The sequence below is a fragment of the Hyperolius riggenbachi genome, chromosome 2, assembly GCF_040937935.1.
Source record: "Hyperolius riggenbachi isolate aHypRig1 chromosome 2, aHypRig1.pri, whole genome shotgun sequence".
Classification (NCBI taxonomy): Eukaryota; Metazoa; Chordata; class Amphibia; order Anura; family Hyperoliidae; genus Hyperolius; species Hyperolius riggenbachi.
The window spans coordinates 338,967,155-338,982,982 of NC_090647.1; the positions used below are offsets into that span (position 1 = coordinate 338,967,155).

At 40.4% G+C, this 15,828-nt stretch overlaps 1 protein-coding gene across 2 annotated transcripts in view; it reads right to left on the reverse strand.

The window, feature by feature from the left end:
- Nucleotides 1–12,245, reverse strand: part of CELSR2 (cadherin EGF LAG seven-pass G-type receptor 2) — a 144,262-nt gene extending 132,017 nt beyond the window's left edge. For both annotated transcript variants that reach the window (XM_068269438.1, XM_068269437.1), the window contains exon 1: nucleotides 7,939–12,245. In XM_068269438.1, coding sequence (XP_068125539.1) covers nucleotides 7,939–11,431 — 3,493 coding nt within the window. In that variant the 5' untranslated portion in view covers nucleotides 11,432–12,245. The remainder of the gene's footprint in view (nucleotides 1–7,938) is intronic.
- Nucleotides 12,246–15,828: the final 3,583 nt, after the last annotated feature.

Here is a 15,828-nt window from a genome sequence, read left to right on the forward strand (position 1 = left end):
TTGAAACAGGTGTGGCAGTAATCAGACCTGGGGGTGACTACAGAAATTGAACTCAGGTGTGATAAACCACAGTTAAGTTATTTTTTAACAAGGGGGGCAATCACTTTTTCACACAGGGCCATGTAGATTTGGAGTTTTTTTTCTCACTAAATAATAAAAAACCATCATTTAAAACTGCATTTTGTGTTCAATTATGTTATTTTTGACTAATAGTTAACGGCTTTTGATGAGCAGAAACATTTAAGTGTGACAAGCATGCAAAAGAATAAGAAATCAGGAAGGGGGCAAATAGTTTTTCACACCACTGTATCTCCTCATGACCAATTCTCAGGAATTTCTTTATTTTCAAAAGCACTCCTTGGATGGCAGTGGCACATTTCAACAGGCAGAATCGTGTGCAAAGGAGGAGACTGGCTTTCCAGCGCTGTTGTACAGGTCCTTTCCAGGGAGTGCTTTTAAGGCAAAAAAAATAAAATAAATACTGTAAATCCCTCATGAGGAGATGGACTAGTCCAAAACTTGTTAGATTTTAACTAGCTGCTGTACGTGACAAGTACATATGAAAAAAGAAATGTATAGCACGTTTTAATCTGGGACAAATGTTCAACTAGTACACATATATTTTAAATTGTAAACATTTTTGTAGTAGCTGTCCTTTAAGGATCATCATGCAGGCATAATCCAACCTCCTGTCAAAATGTCTATTAACTAGCAGGGTGCTTAATGTGGATGTTAAACTTGGGCAAGCACATATTATTCTGCATAGACAGGGTGGGGGAACTACATGCTCCTGCTGGAGCTCAAAGAAAAACTATAATGATCAATGTTTTTGAAGACTGAAGCAAGATGAGTACATGTCATCACACGTCTATGTCAAATATTAGAGGTTTAATACAGTTTCCCCTACAATAATAATGTCTCAGCCCCCTCCCACAAAGCTGTAACAAAAGGTGTCACTCTCTCACAGATGTGTTCCCTAATTATTTGTTTTTATTCTGCTGTATGGAAAATCCATCAGGGGACTGCAATACCATAATTAGTCTTTATAATGGGCGCAGCTGTTGGGTGGCACTGGGAATGCTAGTTAGGATATCTTGCTCCTTATGTCCCCAAGAGATATAAGAAGTTTAACTGTACTCTGCTTGAAGCATGGTTGTAGGCAAGAAGAAATTCTGCACATACTTTGTTTATTCAGGTAGTAAGAAATCAGGGTAAACATTTTGTAGAACATGCTTTAAGCTAAAAACTTGGTAGAATCTATGGGTTTTAAGCAATATTTTTGGACACCACTAGCAGTTGTACCTTGCATGTTCAGATACACTACAGCTAAAAGCAGAAAGAGTTGAATGGTAACTAGGATGATACAAGGCCCTGTAAACCCAAAAAAGTAATTTATATGAGGGTGTTTCACCAAGAACCATTTATGAAGATCATAAAACTATGCATTATACAGTATATTACAATTTTTCAAACACTATCCTGCTGTTTTTCACTAGAGAGTGACTCTGCCTTGTCATTATCTTCAAGCATAGTAGTAGTAGTAGTAGTAGTAGAGTGTTGTACAGTGTTAGCCATCATGGCACAACACTACTGCTACTGTTATGCTTGAAGATACCACAATGTACCTCACTTTCCTGCCTTGTCATTAGTGTAATTTATAAGCTTAATGAGTGGAAAGAGCTCCTGCCTTTCACCAGTAATTTCTGTGGTGGTCTTGAATAGGAGCAGGTGGAGAAATTTATGCTGCACAGCAGGATACCACCAAGCTGTGGCCCTGATGTTAATTCCACTGGTGACAGCTGATAAGTTGACAAGGATCCAGTTACAATGTATGGGGAACATGCCAACTACAAGGATGGAAAAGACAGGCAGAGACCAGGAGTCTAAAGAGAAGCCAAAGTCATTACCAGGATAGTTTATCAGACTATCAGAAACTAAAAAGCAAGCCTTTACATCAAAAGCAAGTCAGCATAAAAGGAACCAGGAGGGAGAGTGTCACATTATTGCTAGGATACATGATTCAGATACCAGGACTAATTATGCAAGAGAAAAAAAAAACACCTCAAACAAGACTACTAAGAACCTTTATTTAGTGACTGTCTCAGTTCACCAAGTTAAATCTAAAGCCACATGACATCATTGGCATCTTGGCGATTTGCCTCTCCAAAATATTTCAATAAGCAGATAGCGTAGACTAGGAACAGCTCCAGGGGCAACAGTGAAATGGCTGATGAGCTGAACGAGTTGCTAGCATCTCATTGCATTGCAAAATTGGATATTTCCTTTCCAGTGAAATACACACAAAAATAAAATCCTCCATAGCAACCTCATTGGAAGATAAAAGTGATAGAAAAATAACAGGCACCATTAATGTTTTGTAATGTTGTGTAAGTACACCAGTACGGTGACCATTACCGCAAATACCTAAAATTATAATCCTAAACAAATGATTAGAACATCGTTACAGACAATCATGGAGGAACTAGTCTTTATTCGACTTGCTCTTTGTGAAGTGCATAGTTCCACATTGACCAGATTGAAAGAGCTTTTGAGGCCTTCATAAAGGTTATAGAAGACTATTAGCCTGAGATGGGATTTTAGGTTACCAAACAAATGGAAATAATTTTGAAGAATCTCATAATTCATTAACGACATTCAGTTTTTGTCATCTCTGTCATTAATGACTGGATAAAATAACAGCCAATGACAAGTTGGGAGTTAGCTTTAGGGACCTGTATTTTGGCTGCATGGACAAACAGGCTGTACACTGACACACATGCACTGCTTGAGAGACTCTACTGCCGAGAAACATCAGAAAACCGTAGGATTACATGATCTCTGACATTTTGGTCCTTGTGTATAGCACCTCTGACCACACACAGAGTTTCTCATTGTGTCCAGCAGTGCATCTCTAAGTACTGAGCAGTAACACATCCAGTATTGCAGGACTTAATACTTGATAAAATGCATTTGGTTTACTGAAATATTCTACAGCATAGGCAAATGCGGGGGGGGGGGGGGGGAGTTACAGCTGCCCAGAATCCCCCCTCAGACCAGGGCTATTGCTGTGTCTGAGGCCAGGCACAAGTTGAGATACCAGAATATCTGCAGGCACCCTGCAACTCACAGCACTGCCCCCATTCTTTCCCTGCTACAGTTGACTTTGGATGTAGTAGCAGCATGTGTACAGAGCAAGGAGCAGCTCTGGGGAACTTAACAGAGTCAGGAATGAGCACAGCCCTTTGTCCTGCTGTGTGAATGCATTACTTTCCTTTTCATTACCAATGTCGGCTGTCCTCATTATTATCTGTATCCAAACTGCTCCTGATTGATCCCGTTGTCGGTCGGGAAATTGCATTATGTGTACCCAGCATGATGTCCTACCATATTATTATACTGTACTAGTAGACCTAAGCCCGTTTAAAAAAATGGGCTGTAGGTCTCTCTCACCGCCGCCACCGGCGCATGGCAGCACGCGCACCTGCCTGCCGTGTGCACACGCACACCCTTCTGCCATGCGCGCACCTGTCCGCTCACACCCCCTGGCCCCATTGTCCTCCTTTCCCAATGGCTACACATGCGCAGTAGCCAAAACACACGGGACACAGGGACAGGAGGATGACGCAGGGACAGTTAGGGTTTTAGTACTTAGAATTGTGCGTAACTGAGGAAGACCTTTCAAGAACCCCCCCCCCTTGAAAATCCAGGGTTTGCCCCTGTACAGCATACCTGAAAGTATTTGTGAGCAATTAAGGGTAATTAGCATTTGTTCACTCAAGAAATTACTAGTATCCTTGCAGACAGTGATCAAAATTAAATACCATAATACAGTACTTGGGAAAACAGTCCTAGCTGGTTTATGATGATATAGCAGAGTCATCAAAGCCTGCAAAATCTCAAAGATGGACAGCACATTAGGCAATATGCCCATTTCATTGTTGCTTACAACTGCCTCTAATTCCTCAATGAAGAGTACAGTAACCTGCAAAAGCATTATGGGCGTGGATTCAACCTGATCTTCCAGTCCACAGTGTCTAGTCTCCCAGAACTGTAGGAAGCACAGATGGGAGCCATGTGCTGCTGCTTAGCAAACAAAACACTATTGCATAGAGACCAGCTCACGCCACCAGGTACCTAGCCACATGTAGAACTGTATGTGACCTGGCTGAATAGCCACATTGAGCAGGGCTAGTTCTTACATTTTTCCCTCCTGATGCCAACACAAATAGCACTCTTACTTTTTCTGAGGCAAAACAATCAAAAATCTTTGCAGTCTGAACACATGAGAGCTGTTGTACTATGGTTCTCTTGAGCTGGATAATATTGGAAAAGATTAATAATCCTGCAAACATGGACAGGATTAGGTTTGGAACCAACAATTGGGTAATATCAGATCATTGTGTGTTTAAAGAGGCCATAAAAATTCAACCGAATGGTTTGACTTTTCCTGTTTTTTCAATAAAAACGATTGATTGCATAGCGTAAAATCAAATGTAATTTTTTTACCCAATTTGTTGATCTATTGGCCGTATGTCATGGTGTTCATTGTGCACTGTGTTGGACGTTCATAGCTTAAAGTGGATCTGATCTCTTGCCCAGGGCAGAAGGAAAACATATTGAAATGCACCCTGTAGGTATTTAACGAGCTTAGCCTGTCTAATTCCCCCTCATCTGTGACTAATCACAAGTTGTAATTTGATCTCTCAGCTGAGCAGCTAATTTGTAAACACAGGATGTTAACCCTATGTCTTCTTCCATGAAGACAAGAAGTAGACACACTATAGAGTTATTGCAGGGTTTGTATCAGCTATAAGAAAAATGTTTTTCTTTAAATGTTATTATGCTGTTGCTTATCTTTTAGAGCAGAGAGGAAGTTCTGTGTTCAGGTCCGCTTTACGGAAATCAAACCAATAGTTCCATGGTTTACCGGAGTGAAAAATAAGCACATGCCCATCAAGTTTTACATCTACACCTTTGCTTACATGTGTCAGATAAGCAAACATTCTCACAGATACAAAATAAAAGAAGCTAAACTTTTTTTTGTGTTGGAAGAGAGCAGCACAAGGGGGCTCATATACTCTGGTTTGTTCGATTGACTGAACGGACAAGTCTTTTTCCTGTGAACAAATCATACTGTGCCTCTGCCTGAAACTCAATGGTCAGGATGGAATTTCTCACATTAGCACTGGGTTAATGATCCTACTGGTGAGAATGCCATTAGCTTCATCCACAAACATAAAGCCCCTAAGGAAATAAATATGGCAGCCTCCATATTCCTCTAGCTCCAAGTGTTCTTTAAACTACGTGTAGTTTACCAAGTAGTGAAGTATGCATACACTGGATCCTTCAGTGCCACTTCATTCACTTTTCATATCACACTCTAGACTCAACCTACATTTAAAACATTAGCAGACATCATGAGGTCTGAATATTTCAGTACTCATTGTCATGTCTACATAACACATCAAGGATACATGGATGGATGATCACCAAACACAACAATGTCAGACTCATAAGAAGCAGCCCTCATATTGCCATGCTCATCTCAGTTTGCCTTCTCTAAAGCTGGAAGAATATTGTGTCACTGCGTGACTCACAGGCAGTAACTGACAATACTGTACGGCAGAAGGGAAGCTGATATTTTGAGCTTTCTATAATGGTGGAGCCCAAGCCAAGGTTCTCACACCTCCGTCAGTCATTTGCATACACCATACAAAGACCTGGCAGTGTTAAAGACAGAGAAAGAGACAGATCCAGTTTCTCTTTGTACAGTGGAAAAATATACTAGGAAGTTAAATGAATTGTAAGCATATTAGTCTAAAGGTGGCCATACATGGTACAATTTTTCATTTTTTTTTATTAGATAATTTAGTTCGATTATTCCGTTACATCGAATATAACGATTTTTCCAGCATGTCGATCAGATTTATATCGAAAAAACGGGATAATGGTTCGAATTTCTTGATCGAAAAAAAAATATTTTCAACTTTCATTCAATTCGATCATTTAGATCAAATAAATGGGAAAATCGAACGTTTTTATTGCATCGTGTATGGGCACCATAAAGGAGATTATTAATGATCTGATATACCGATTGCTTTCGGGCAGATTCAATCATTCTGAATCAATCTGACCAAAATCTGTTGATTTTAGCAAAATCAAACGACACATTTCTGCTGACTTAAGTATTAAATGAGTGAACAATTCAGTTGGGTGAAGTGAAAAATCTAATATGGTACACATAACAGGGGTTATATTTGATCTTAGCTGAATTCCATTTGAAATCAGAGGGTGCCACATAGTGTAACAAACAATATTTATGTACGCAATCAGTAAGGGCTCTTACACAAAAAAAAAAAAAGAAAGAAAACATTACTGAGCATGTGCAAACAGTCTAACGCAGCTAAAAACGTGTATAACGCATAGCATGCAGCACTTTCATTTAACGTGCAGCGTTAGACACCAACGCAACGTCTGCACTGTGAACAGCCCATTGATTTTTCATTGCTGAAAGTTATTGTGCGTTACATGTTGTTGTAACGTGCAACTTTAACGTTGCACTGTGAAAGAGCCCTTAATGTCAATCATTGAACAGCATAAGTCATTATCAGTTTGTGAAAGGCCTGCTGGCCAAAAAAAAGTTTTGTTCTGTTAAGAGGTCCCTACATGAGATAATGGCTGTTATTAATTTGCAGGCAGATTACTGGTAGATAATTTTGATAAAATCTTCCTAAAATCTGGTGGGGTAGCAGGTGTGAAGCCCACCCAGTAGCCTAAAACCAATATTTTCAATAGATTACATAATCAATTCAACCAAAACAATGACTATAACAAAAATATGAAAAAAAAACTAGGGCCATATGTCCTGGCGGCTTTAAAATCCATCCGAAAATGCACACTCAAACACGTTTTTGCATAATCTTACCACAGAATTGATGAGGTCTCGTCTTAAAATTTAAATTGTAAAATATATAAATCATGTAAAAAAATGAAGCATGCACAGAAAATAAGTTATTGTACTTTAATGCATTGTATTGGTTCCTGGCATAGCATGAAAGGGTAACCATTCATGTATTTGTTGTTGCCTCTGTCCCAGTTAGGGCATTTTTTTTTATAGTGTTATTTTCTATCCCCGGGAACAGTTGACACTATGACAAGAAATTACGCAAATTCAAAAATGTTACAGATGTTACTAAAACATAAATCAGGAATAAATCTCCCGGTGGAGTTCCAATTTTGTTAACACTTGTGAATTAGAGCATTTTTTGATTTGGGGAAGATTTCCTTTAACTTCCTGTCATGACAATAAATGGATATATCTCCTTAACAGAATCACAGAGAGCTGAACAAAATCGACAGAGGCTTTTGCAACTCAATGTATTAAAGGACACCTGAAGTGAGAGGAATATGGAGGTTGCCATATTTATTTTCTTTTAAACAATACCAGTTACCGGCCGATCTTTCTGGCATCAGTAGTGTCTGAATCATACACCTGAAACAAGCGTGTAGAAAATTCAGTGGAACATCTGATCTGCATGCATGTTCAAGGTCCGTGGCTAAAAGTATTAACAACAGAGGATCAGCAGGACAGCCAGGCAATATGCATTGATTAAAAGAAAATAAATATGGCAGCCTACATATCCCTCTTACTTCAGGTGCCCTTTGATTGTTAGCTAGACTACCATTGTTAGCCATCACATTTGAATCAAAAATAGAAAAACAATTCAAAGGGATTTCTACTTACTAACAGGGATGATCATTTCTCTGAGAAGAACGTGATCACATGATCATAACCATCCAATCAGAGAAGTGCAAGCTGTTCACTTTATAAGCCAATCGTGATTCTTCATTAACTCTTCTAGAAAAAAAATTCTTCAAGCAGAACTAATCATCTCTAATTATATACTGTCAAAGCAAAGTGTAGTTATCAGAGCCTACCTGTAACTGCCACCTCCATAGCAGCTTCTAGTGGTCGGTTGCTGTCAAGGTCGTTGCTTAGTTGTAATTCTCCACTACTTGTGTTGAGCTGAAGGAGGCCTAGCTCATTTCCTTGGAGGAAGGTGAAGCTCAATGAATCGCTGATATCAGGATCATGTGCTGGCACTTTTCCAATAACTCCACCTGGAAAACTGCCTCCTCTTCCAATGTAGTGATTAAAGACCACTCTGAAGTTACTCAGAGAAGGAGCATTATCATTAACATCGATTAAACGCACTTTTACAGTAGCTCTGCTCACTAATGGTGCCGAGGTGGCTTGGACCACTATCACATATTCATGTCGTTCCTCATAGTCTAAGTCAACTAGTGCAGTCAGCTCTCCGGAAAATATATCCAATTGGAAAACCTCTGGGATGTTGCCTTCAACAATCTGATACATTATTTGGGCATTGACTCCTTCATCAGGGTCAGTGGCTGTAATCCTGGCCAGTGGTGGTCCAAGAGGGCTGTTTTCTAGCACCATAACTTCCAGTTCATCCCTAGCAAATATTGGTGCATTGTCGTTAACATCCAATACCGTGATAATAATTTCAGTTGGAGTGCGATGTGGCGTTGGATGTCCCTTATCGACTGCAAAGGCCGTCAGTCGATATTGTACAACATTTTCCCGATCCAGCTGTCTTAGTGTCCTCACAATACCTGAGGTATACTCCACTGTGAAATCTCCATCACCATCATCTCCACCTGTAAAGGTGTAGAAAACCCTTCCATTAAGACCTGAATCCCGATCAGTGGCAGATATCTGGAGGACACTGGTGTAAACGGGTGCATCTTCAGGAATGGTACCGCTGTAGGATGCTCGTTGGAAGACTGGTGGGTTGTCATTTACATCACTTACTAAAATTTCAAGATATGTAGTATCAGACTTTTGAGGAATACCATTATCATGGGCTGTTATAGCTAAAGTATATGAAACTTGAAGTTCATAGTCTAATTCCATGGTTGTTGTAACTGCCCCAGTATCCGGATCAATGGTAAATTGTGGCATACCCTCTTCTGCTACATAAGTGATGCGAGCATTTTCCCCTGTATCCTCATCTGAAGCACTGATGATTACCACTGTGGTACCTATAGGTTGATCCTCTTTCACACTTACTGTGTAGTGTGAACTTTGAAAGACAGGTCTATGTGTGTTTGCATCAGTCACATTGACCATGACATGTGCAATATCTGTACGCATCCCATCTGAAGCAGTTATAGTCAATATAAACTGCTTCTCTAATTTATAATCTAGTGGCAATGCCAGGGATAAAAGGCCACCACCTCCTCCTAAACTTGAGATAGAGAAGCGATGTCTGGTATTACCAGATGTAATCTGATATGTGATGGTAGAATGGAAATCTCTGTCCAGTGCCAAAACTGTCAAAACACTAGTCCCAACAGCTGCATCTTCATTTAGTCGTGCTTGATATTCACTTTGAGTAAATTCTGGAGCATTGTCGTTAACATCGAGAACTTGCACAGTTACAGCAGCAGATGAACACAAAGATGGATGACCATGATCACATGCTTCTACTCCAAAATTGTAATGTTCAATTTCTTCCCTGTCCAATTCTGACTGAACTATAATCCAGCCAGTGCTATTGTTTATAGAAAATGGCCCAGCATTACCTGTAAGTTTATATTCCAGTCTGGAGTTGTCTCCTGAGTCTGCATCTAGCGCCTGAACCTGCAGTACAGAATAACCTAATGGTGCATTTTCCAAAACAGCAGCTTGAAATGGACCACTCACAAAAACAGGTCCATTGTCATTCACATCCTGAACCTGAACGCTAACCAACCCCGTAACATTAGATAGTGGAGGCCGTCCACCATCTTGTGCTCTTACCCTTAGTGTGTGTTCTCTACCTGTCTCAAAGTCGAGTGTACCTGACAAATAGATGGCACCAGATTGTGGGTCAATGGAGAATGAACCACGGGCATTACCACTCAAAATGCTATAGTGAACGGCAGCATTAACACCTTGATCACGATCTGTTGCGGTAACAACTAGGATTTGTGAGTCAGGTATAGTATCTTCAGGTACACGTGCTAAATAGTGTTTCTCACTGAACTGTGGTGCATTGTCATTCTCATCCTCCACTGATATATATACAGTAGTTGTGGTACTGCGGGGCCCAGGATCTTGCCCTTGATCATCTGCCTGTACAACTAGTTGGTAAGAAGCTCTCTCTTCCCTGTCTACTGATTCTTTCATCCTGATAACTCCTGAACGTGGGTCAATCTCAAAGGCTTCCCCTGTTCCTGATATAATGTGATAAGCTATATTGGAATTGATCGGGGAATCCCCATCAGTAGCACGTACAGTCATTACCTCAAAGCCAACCTCCATATTTTCTCTAACACTCTCTCTATATTCAGCTTGTTCAAAAACTGGGTCGTGGTCATTTGTATCACTAACTGTTATGGTCAGAGTGGCCATTGCAGTGCGGCGGGGGATGCCAGCATCAGTAACAGTTACTCTGAAAACATGGGTGGCCTTTGTTTCTCTGTCCAATTCCCTTGTTGTTGTCACCACCCCCGTACTACGATCCAAAAAAAAGAAATTTGATGAGCGACTATCAAACAGTGCATCCATGAAGTACTCTAACCGGCCAAATTCACCTGCATCTGGGTCTGAGGCCCTCAGGTGCACTACAAATGTCCCTGTGGGTTTGTTTTCAGGTACAGACACTTGATATGTGAGTGTCTGGAATTGTGGACTGTTATTAATATTTCTTTTACCTCTAGGCACTCTATGAGCAGCAGTTGCATCCATTATTAACTGAGGCAGCATTATCCTCCAATATAAAATGAATCCTTTTCTTGTCTGCCTACTGCACGCCTGGCAATGCAGTTTCAAATCAAGTGGACTCTGGGTAGTAAGGCAATGATAATGTGAAATAAATAATATCCCACGAGACAAGGCTGCTCCCTGATTGCCAACAGTTTTGCATCTCAATTGGCATTTGCCCCATGGCGAGGGTTGCACATCTGGGACACTTAGTAGTGCTAATTTAGGAATGAGGCATACTTGAGCTGAATTGTTATGAGGGTCATGTTTAAGATGAAGAATGGTAAAGATATTCAGTGGCGAATGTGGTTTCAATGGGACAGCAGCATGTACTAAACTGGTGATTGCTGAGATTGACTGGATTGCTGTAGGTACAGGAGAAACACACGTCCATGAAAGCAGCAGTGATGAGGTATCTGTGAAGAGCATTTTAGTACTTTCTTCTTGTACTACAGAAAGTGAACAATTTCCCTGTAAAACAGAATGTGGAATACCCAGTGCCATGTTTAAAGTCAATAATAACACAAAAAGTGTGGATGTACCAATAGAGCCATGCCTCCATGAGGGGCCTGGAAAAGGGCCTTGAAGAAACACAGGTGCCATAAATCTGTTCTCTGGCCACTCCCCTCTAAATGAACATGGTTTACAAAAAATATCCATTTTTGACTTTGCTTGTTGTGTTCTTGCCTATGCAGGCAGAATGTCTTTTTGAACACCAGGGATGACAAATGTGCCAGACATGTAGGACTGCAGATCTACAATCAGCTTCCAAATAACAAGCACGGTTCTAGGAAGGAATCCTATAGAAGCAGTCGCCAACAGTACATACCAGTCCAGGTGACAGGGCCCAGTCTCGCTCCATCTCATGCAGTATTTTAAGGTCTCTTATCTCACTGGATGTCACCACATTTCAGGCTCCTAGTTGCAGTACAGATCTCTATAAACACTCCTGAGTTTGTGATAGGGGAGGCTTTGCTCTTGTGTCTGCAGGCTGCTCAATCCTCTGCTGTGTGCTCCAGGAAGCAAATACAATCACCCAGTCTATTCTGTAAATAAACTAAATTCTGTACCTGCTTTCTCCAGGATTGCAGTCGCTTGCCTTAAATTAGATCGCCCAGGTTGAAATCCAATAAAGGTTAATCCCCTTAAAGTGGTAATTCCATGTGAGGTATTCCAGGCTAAGCATGTTCTTTAGGCAGACTCGTCACTGCTGATTCCATGAAGGTAATGCCATCCTCAGAAGATGTGCCCGAGCTCGTAGATGCACAACAACTGTGCACGGCATGATACTGCAGGAGCGCCTGTCTAGGTTTCTCAGCTGCAGAATGAATGAGAATTGCCATGGGGAGGGGTGACTCAAGAGCAGAGGGGGAGGGTACAATGAGGCTGGAAATTTAAATGTACATTTCTCTATAGAAGTGGAGTGCACAGAAGGCCATCGATTGTTGTCAATATAGATCAGGGTTCAGATGATCTGATTTACATATTTGTGGCTAGTGTGTAAACAAGGAGCAGGTAGCTTGAGTTAATATATGAAGGTTGAATCTCAGTTGTTGGATTCTGCAGAGCTTACTAGGTCTTTGCTTTTTGTTGTTTAACCAAGCTATCCCAGGAACCTGCAGGCACGACTGAGCCTTTTGAAAGGCTCTCAGAATTTTAAAAGGGAAATGCCTCCCTGTCCCTGGGAGGGAATGGGGAGGTTGGATCACAGCTCATTTATGTTATCTGATATTAGCATTTGAATAGGTGGAGACCAGAAGGGTGAAGCAAGGATTTATTCACAGTGTGGAAAAGCTATTTTTCTTTTTAACTCCTTTTTGTTATCTTGCTGCACTTGTTCACAGCGAATATTATGATGGTGCCAAATGCTGTGTTCTGCAGGCACATGCAATTCTGGCACTGCAGTCAGCAGTGAAATATAGTATAGTACACATACATTATTTTAGTAAATATACTGTATAACATTTTATCTCCAGGAACAAAATTACAAAACAGAGAGCCTGTTGTGTAAGGCTCTCTGTTAACCATTTAAGCCCGCAGGTGTTTTCACCTCTAGGACAGAAGCAATTTTCCCTTGTCAGCACTCCTTCCATTCATTTGCCAATAACTTTATTACTACTTTTCACAACAAAACGATCTACATCTTGTTTTTTTCACCACCAATTGGGCTTTTTTTAGGTGGTACATTTTGCTAAGAGTTATTTTATTCTAAACGCATTTTAACAGGAATAATAAGAAAACAATGCATTATACATCAGTTTTTGGCCATTATAGTTTCAAAATAAAACATTGTACTGTACATAAAACCCACACATTTTATTTGCCCATTTGTCACGGTTATTAAAACATTTAAAATATTTCCCTAGTACAATGTATGGTGCCAATATTTTATTTGGAAATAAAGGTGCATTTTTTAAGTTTTGCATCCATCACTCATTGCAAGCCCATATAGACAAAAGATAATAGTAATATACCCTCACCACATACATATTAAAAAAGTTTAGTCCCTAAGGTAACTATTTATGTATTTTTTTTAACTGTATTTTTTTTATTTAAAAGTTTTTCTTTTTTAATAGCTATGGGGGAGGGTGGGGTGTTAATCAGTCTTTATTAAATGTTTGCTGTGGTTTTTTGGCCTTTTTCTACTTTAATTTTACTTTTTGGCCACTAGGTGGCGCTAAGCACTCTCCTGGAAGATACCAGGAAGTGCTAGATCTTTTTTTTTTTTTTTTTTTTTACATTTTGTGACTTTCTGTTTTCCTGAACCAAGATGCCTCCTGATTGAAAGCATCTTGATGCATTCACAGGGGATTGTTTGCCTCAGGGGAACACGTCTATGCGTGCGCAACTGCTGCAAAACAGCTGGATGAATATATTCATCCAGATTTCCTCTGAGCGGCGCTTTTTAGACAAGTATATTCGTCCAGTTAGTGAGAAGTGGTTAATGCTGCCATGACTGGCCGGTCTCAGCAGGAATAACTCACTAGTATGTCCAAGGTCTGAAAGTCCCCCTCCATCGGCAAAACCGACGTGGCAATTCTTTCTAAAGTCTTCCGAGCTGTGGTCACTCCCACCTGTGTCGCCTCAGCCTGCCCTCAACTTGGCAGCTGCAGCCTAATAGTCGAGCTGGGGACAGGCCACCGCAACTCAGGTGTGGGCAGCCAGAGCTTTCGAAAAAATGGCCACAGTGGTCTTGTCAATGGAGGAGGGTATGCAGATGACCTTTTACGTTATGGGTGTGCAGGTGATTTGCTGCCGCTGACACCCGCTGATCCTGAGGGCTCTTTCGCCCTTATATTTACACTCTTGTTCCTCTTTAAGCATCATGGATGACATGATGGTTAAGTGGTTTGTTTACTGTCCAGGACACTATTTGCATAGTCCTGTGTTTGCTTAGGTTTCCTCAAGGTACTTCAGGTTCCACCCAAAATTCAAAACATACTGAAAGGTTAATGGACTTACATATCCCCCACTCCCCTCCAAAGGAAAAAGCCTTAGGATGTTCATTCATTAAGCCACAGTGGCCAAATCTGACAATTAATCAATTACTCCCCAATCATTAAGGTAAGTAGTCATCATTTCACCATTTTTTTCCACTTGATTCTGATCAGATTTCAGCAGTAATTTAACCCCCCTCTAGCTAATTAGCTGCTATGCATGTTGCTGCAGGAATGTCTTTTGACATTACTATAATGGGGCGCAGCTCAATAATCCCACATTCTCCACTCCACCTCTCTACAGAGCAGAAATCACTGATTGACTGCGTCTAAGGTGCCGCCCATATAATTTTGGGCAAAAATCGTTTTAGGTCTATATGCAGCTTTTGTGATACAAATGTTTATTTCACTACTATTGTAGTTTGGTTGGGACTTAACAATTTAAAGTGGGCCGGAACTTAGAACTCCTCTCTGCTCTAGAAGATACACAGCAGCATAATAACCTTTAGACAAAAAACATTTCTTTGTTACAGCTGATACAAATCCTAAAATAAATCTGCACAGTTTCTACTTCCTGATTCATGGAAGCAGACATATTGTTTACAGCCTGTACTTTCAAATGGGCTCATCTGCTTATCTGCCAGAGGCAGTCATGTGACACAGGGGGGAGATCAAATTACAACTAGTGATTAGACACAAATGAGGGGGAATTACACAGGCTCTATAAATACATACAGGGTGCATTTCTGTTGTGCTTTCCTTGTGTCCTGTGCAAGAGTTCAGGTCCACTTTAATCAGATATTCAAAATCTATAAAATACATCTTTGAAAAAAATACAAGCTCTTGTTTTAGCATGTCAGTATCTACAGCTACAATCCATATGTGATGGGAATGGCAGCCATGAAAGCATTTTTATTGTAGGCCAATAAGGATCCCAAATACATGGAATTTATCTGCAAGTGTTTATATTATGTACTAAAGCATAACTGCTATGTCTTAGGGAACCAGTGTTTCTAGCAAACCCCGGGTACAGCGATGGGAAAGTTAGTTGCATGCAACTAAGTCAACCTCTTACTTGCCTAATGGAAGGAAGAATACATACACTCGCACACAGTTACTCAGAAGGTAGATGAGGTATGCGGATGATGCCAAATGATAATTTTGACAAATGTGCTACCTACCTGAATGATGACCGGGTCAACATGTAATTTACCAGCTCATTTCAAATCAGGAGGCAGTGTTCTTGATCTGAAAATACAAGCCATTGGGAACACCCTATTTATGGCAGCTATTGGAAATCTACAGCATCCAAAAGGCTTTACATAGGCATAGCTTTTATCCCCAACATGTCACCCAGTTCTTGTTTTATAGACCAATTCCTTAGTCTGAAACTTTTGAAAACAGTCATATTAACTAAATAACTACTTGGCATATAGGGTAAATCCACCAGAAGATCTTGATATTGCCATACATAGGGACCTTAATCAAGATCAGAAGTCATTATTAACCAGAGGATACAAGAAACCAGACGATAAAAGAAATATAGAAACACTGATCTTTCTCTTTCACAGCTTTGGTGGATCCTGTGAGGTCCTTCCAACCAGCACACAGCTGAAAGTA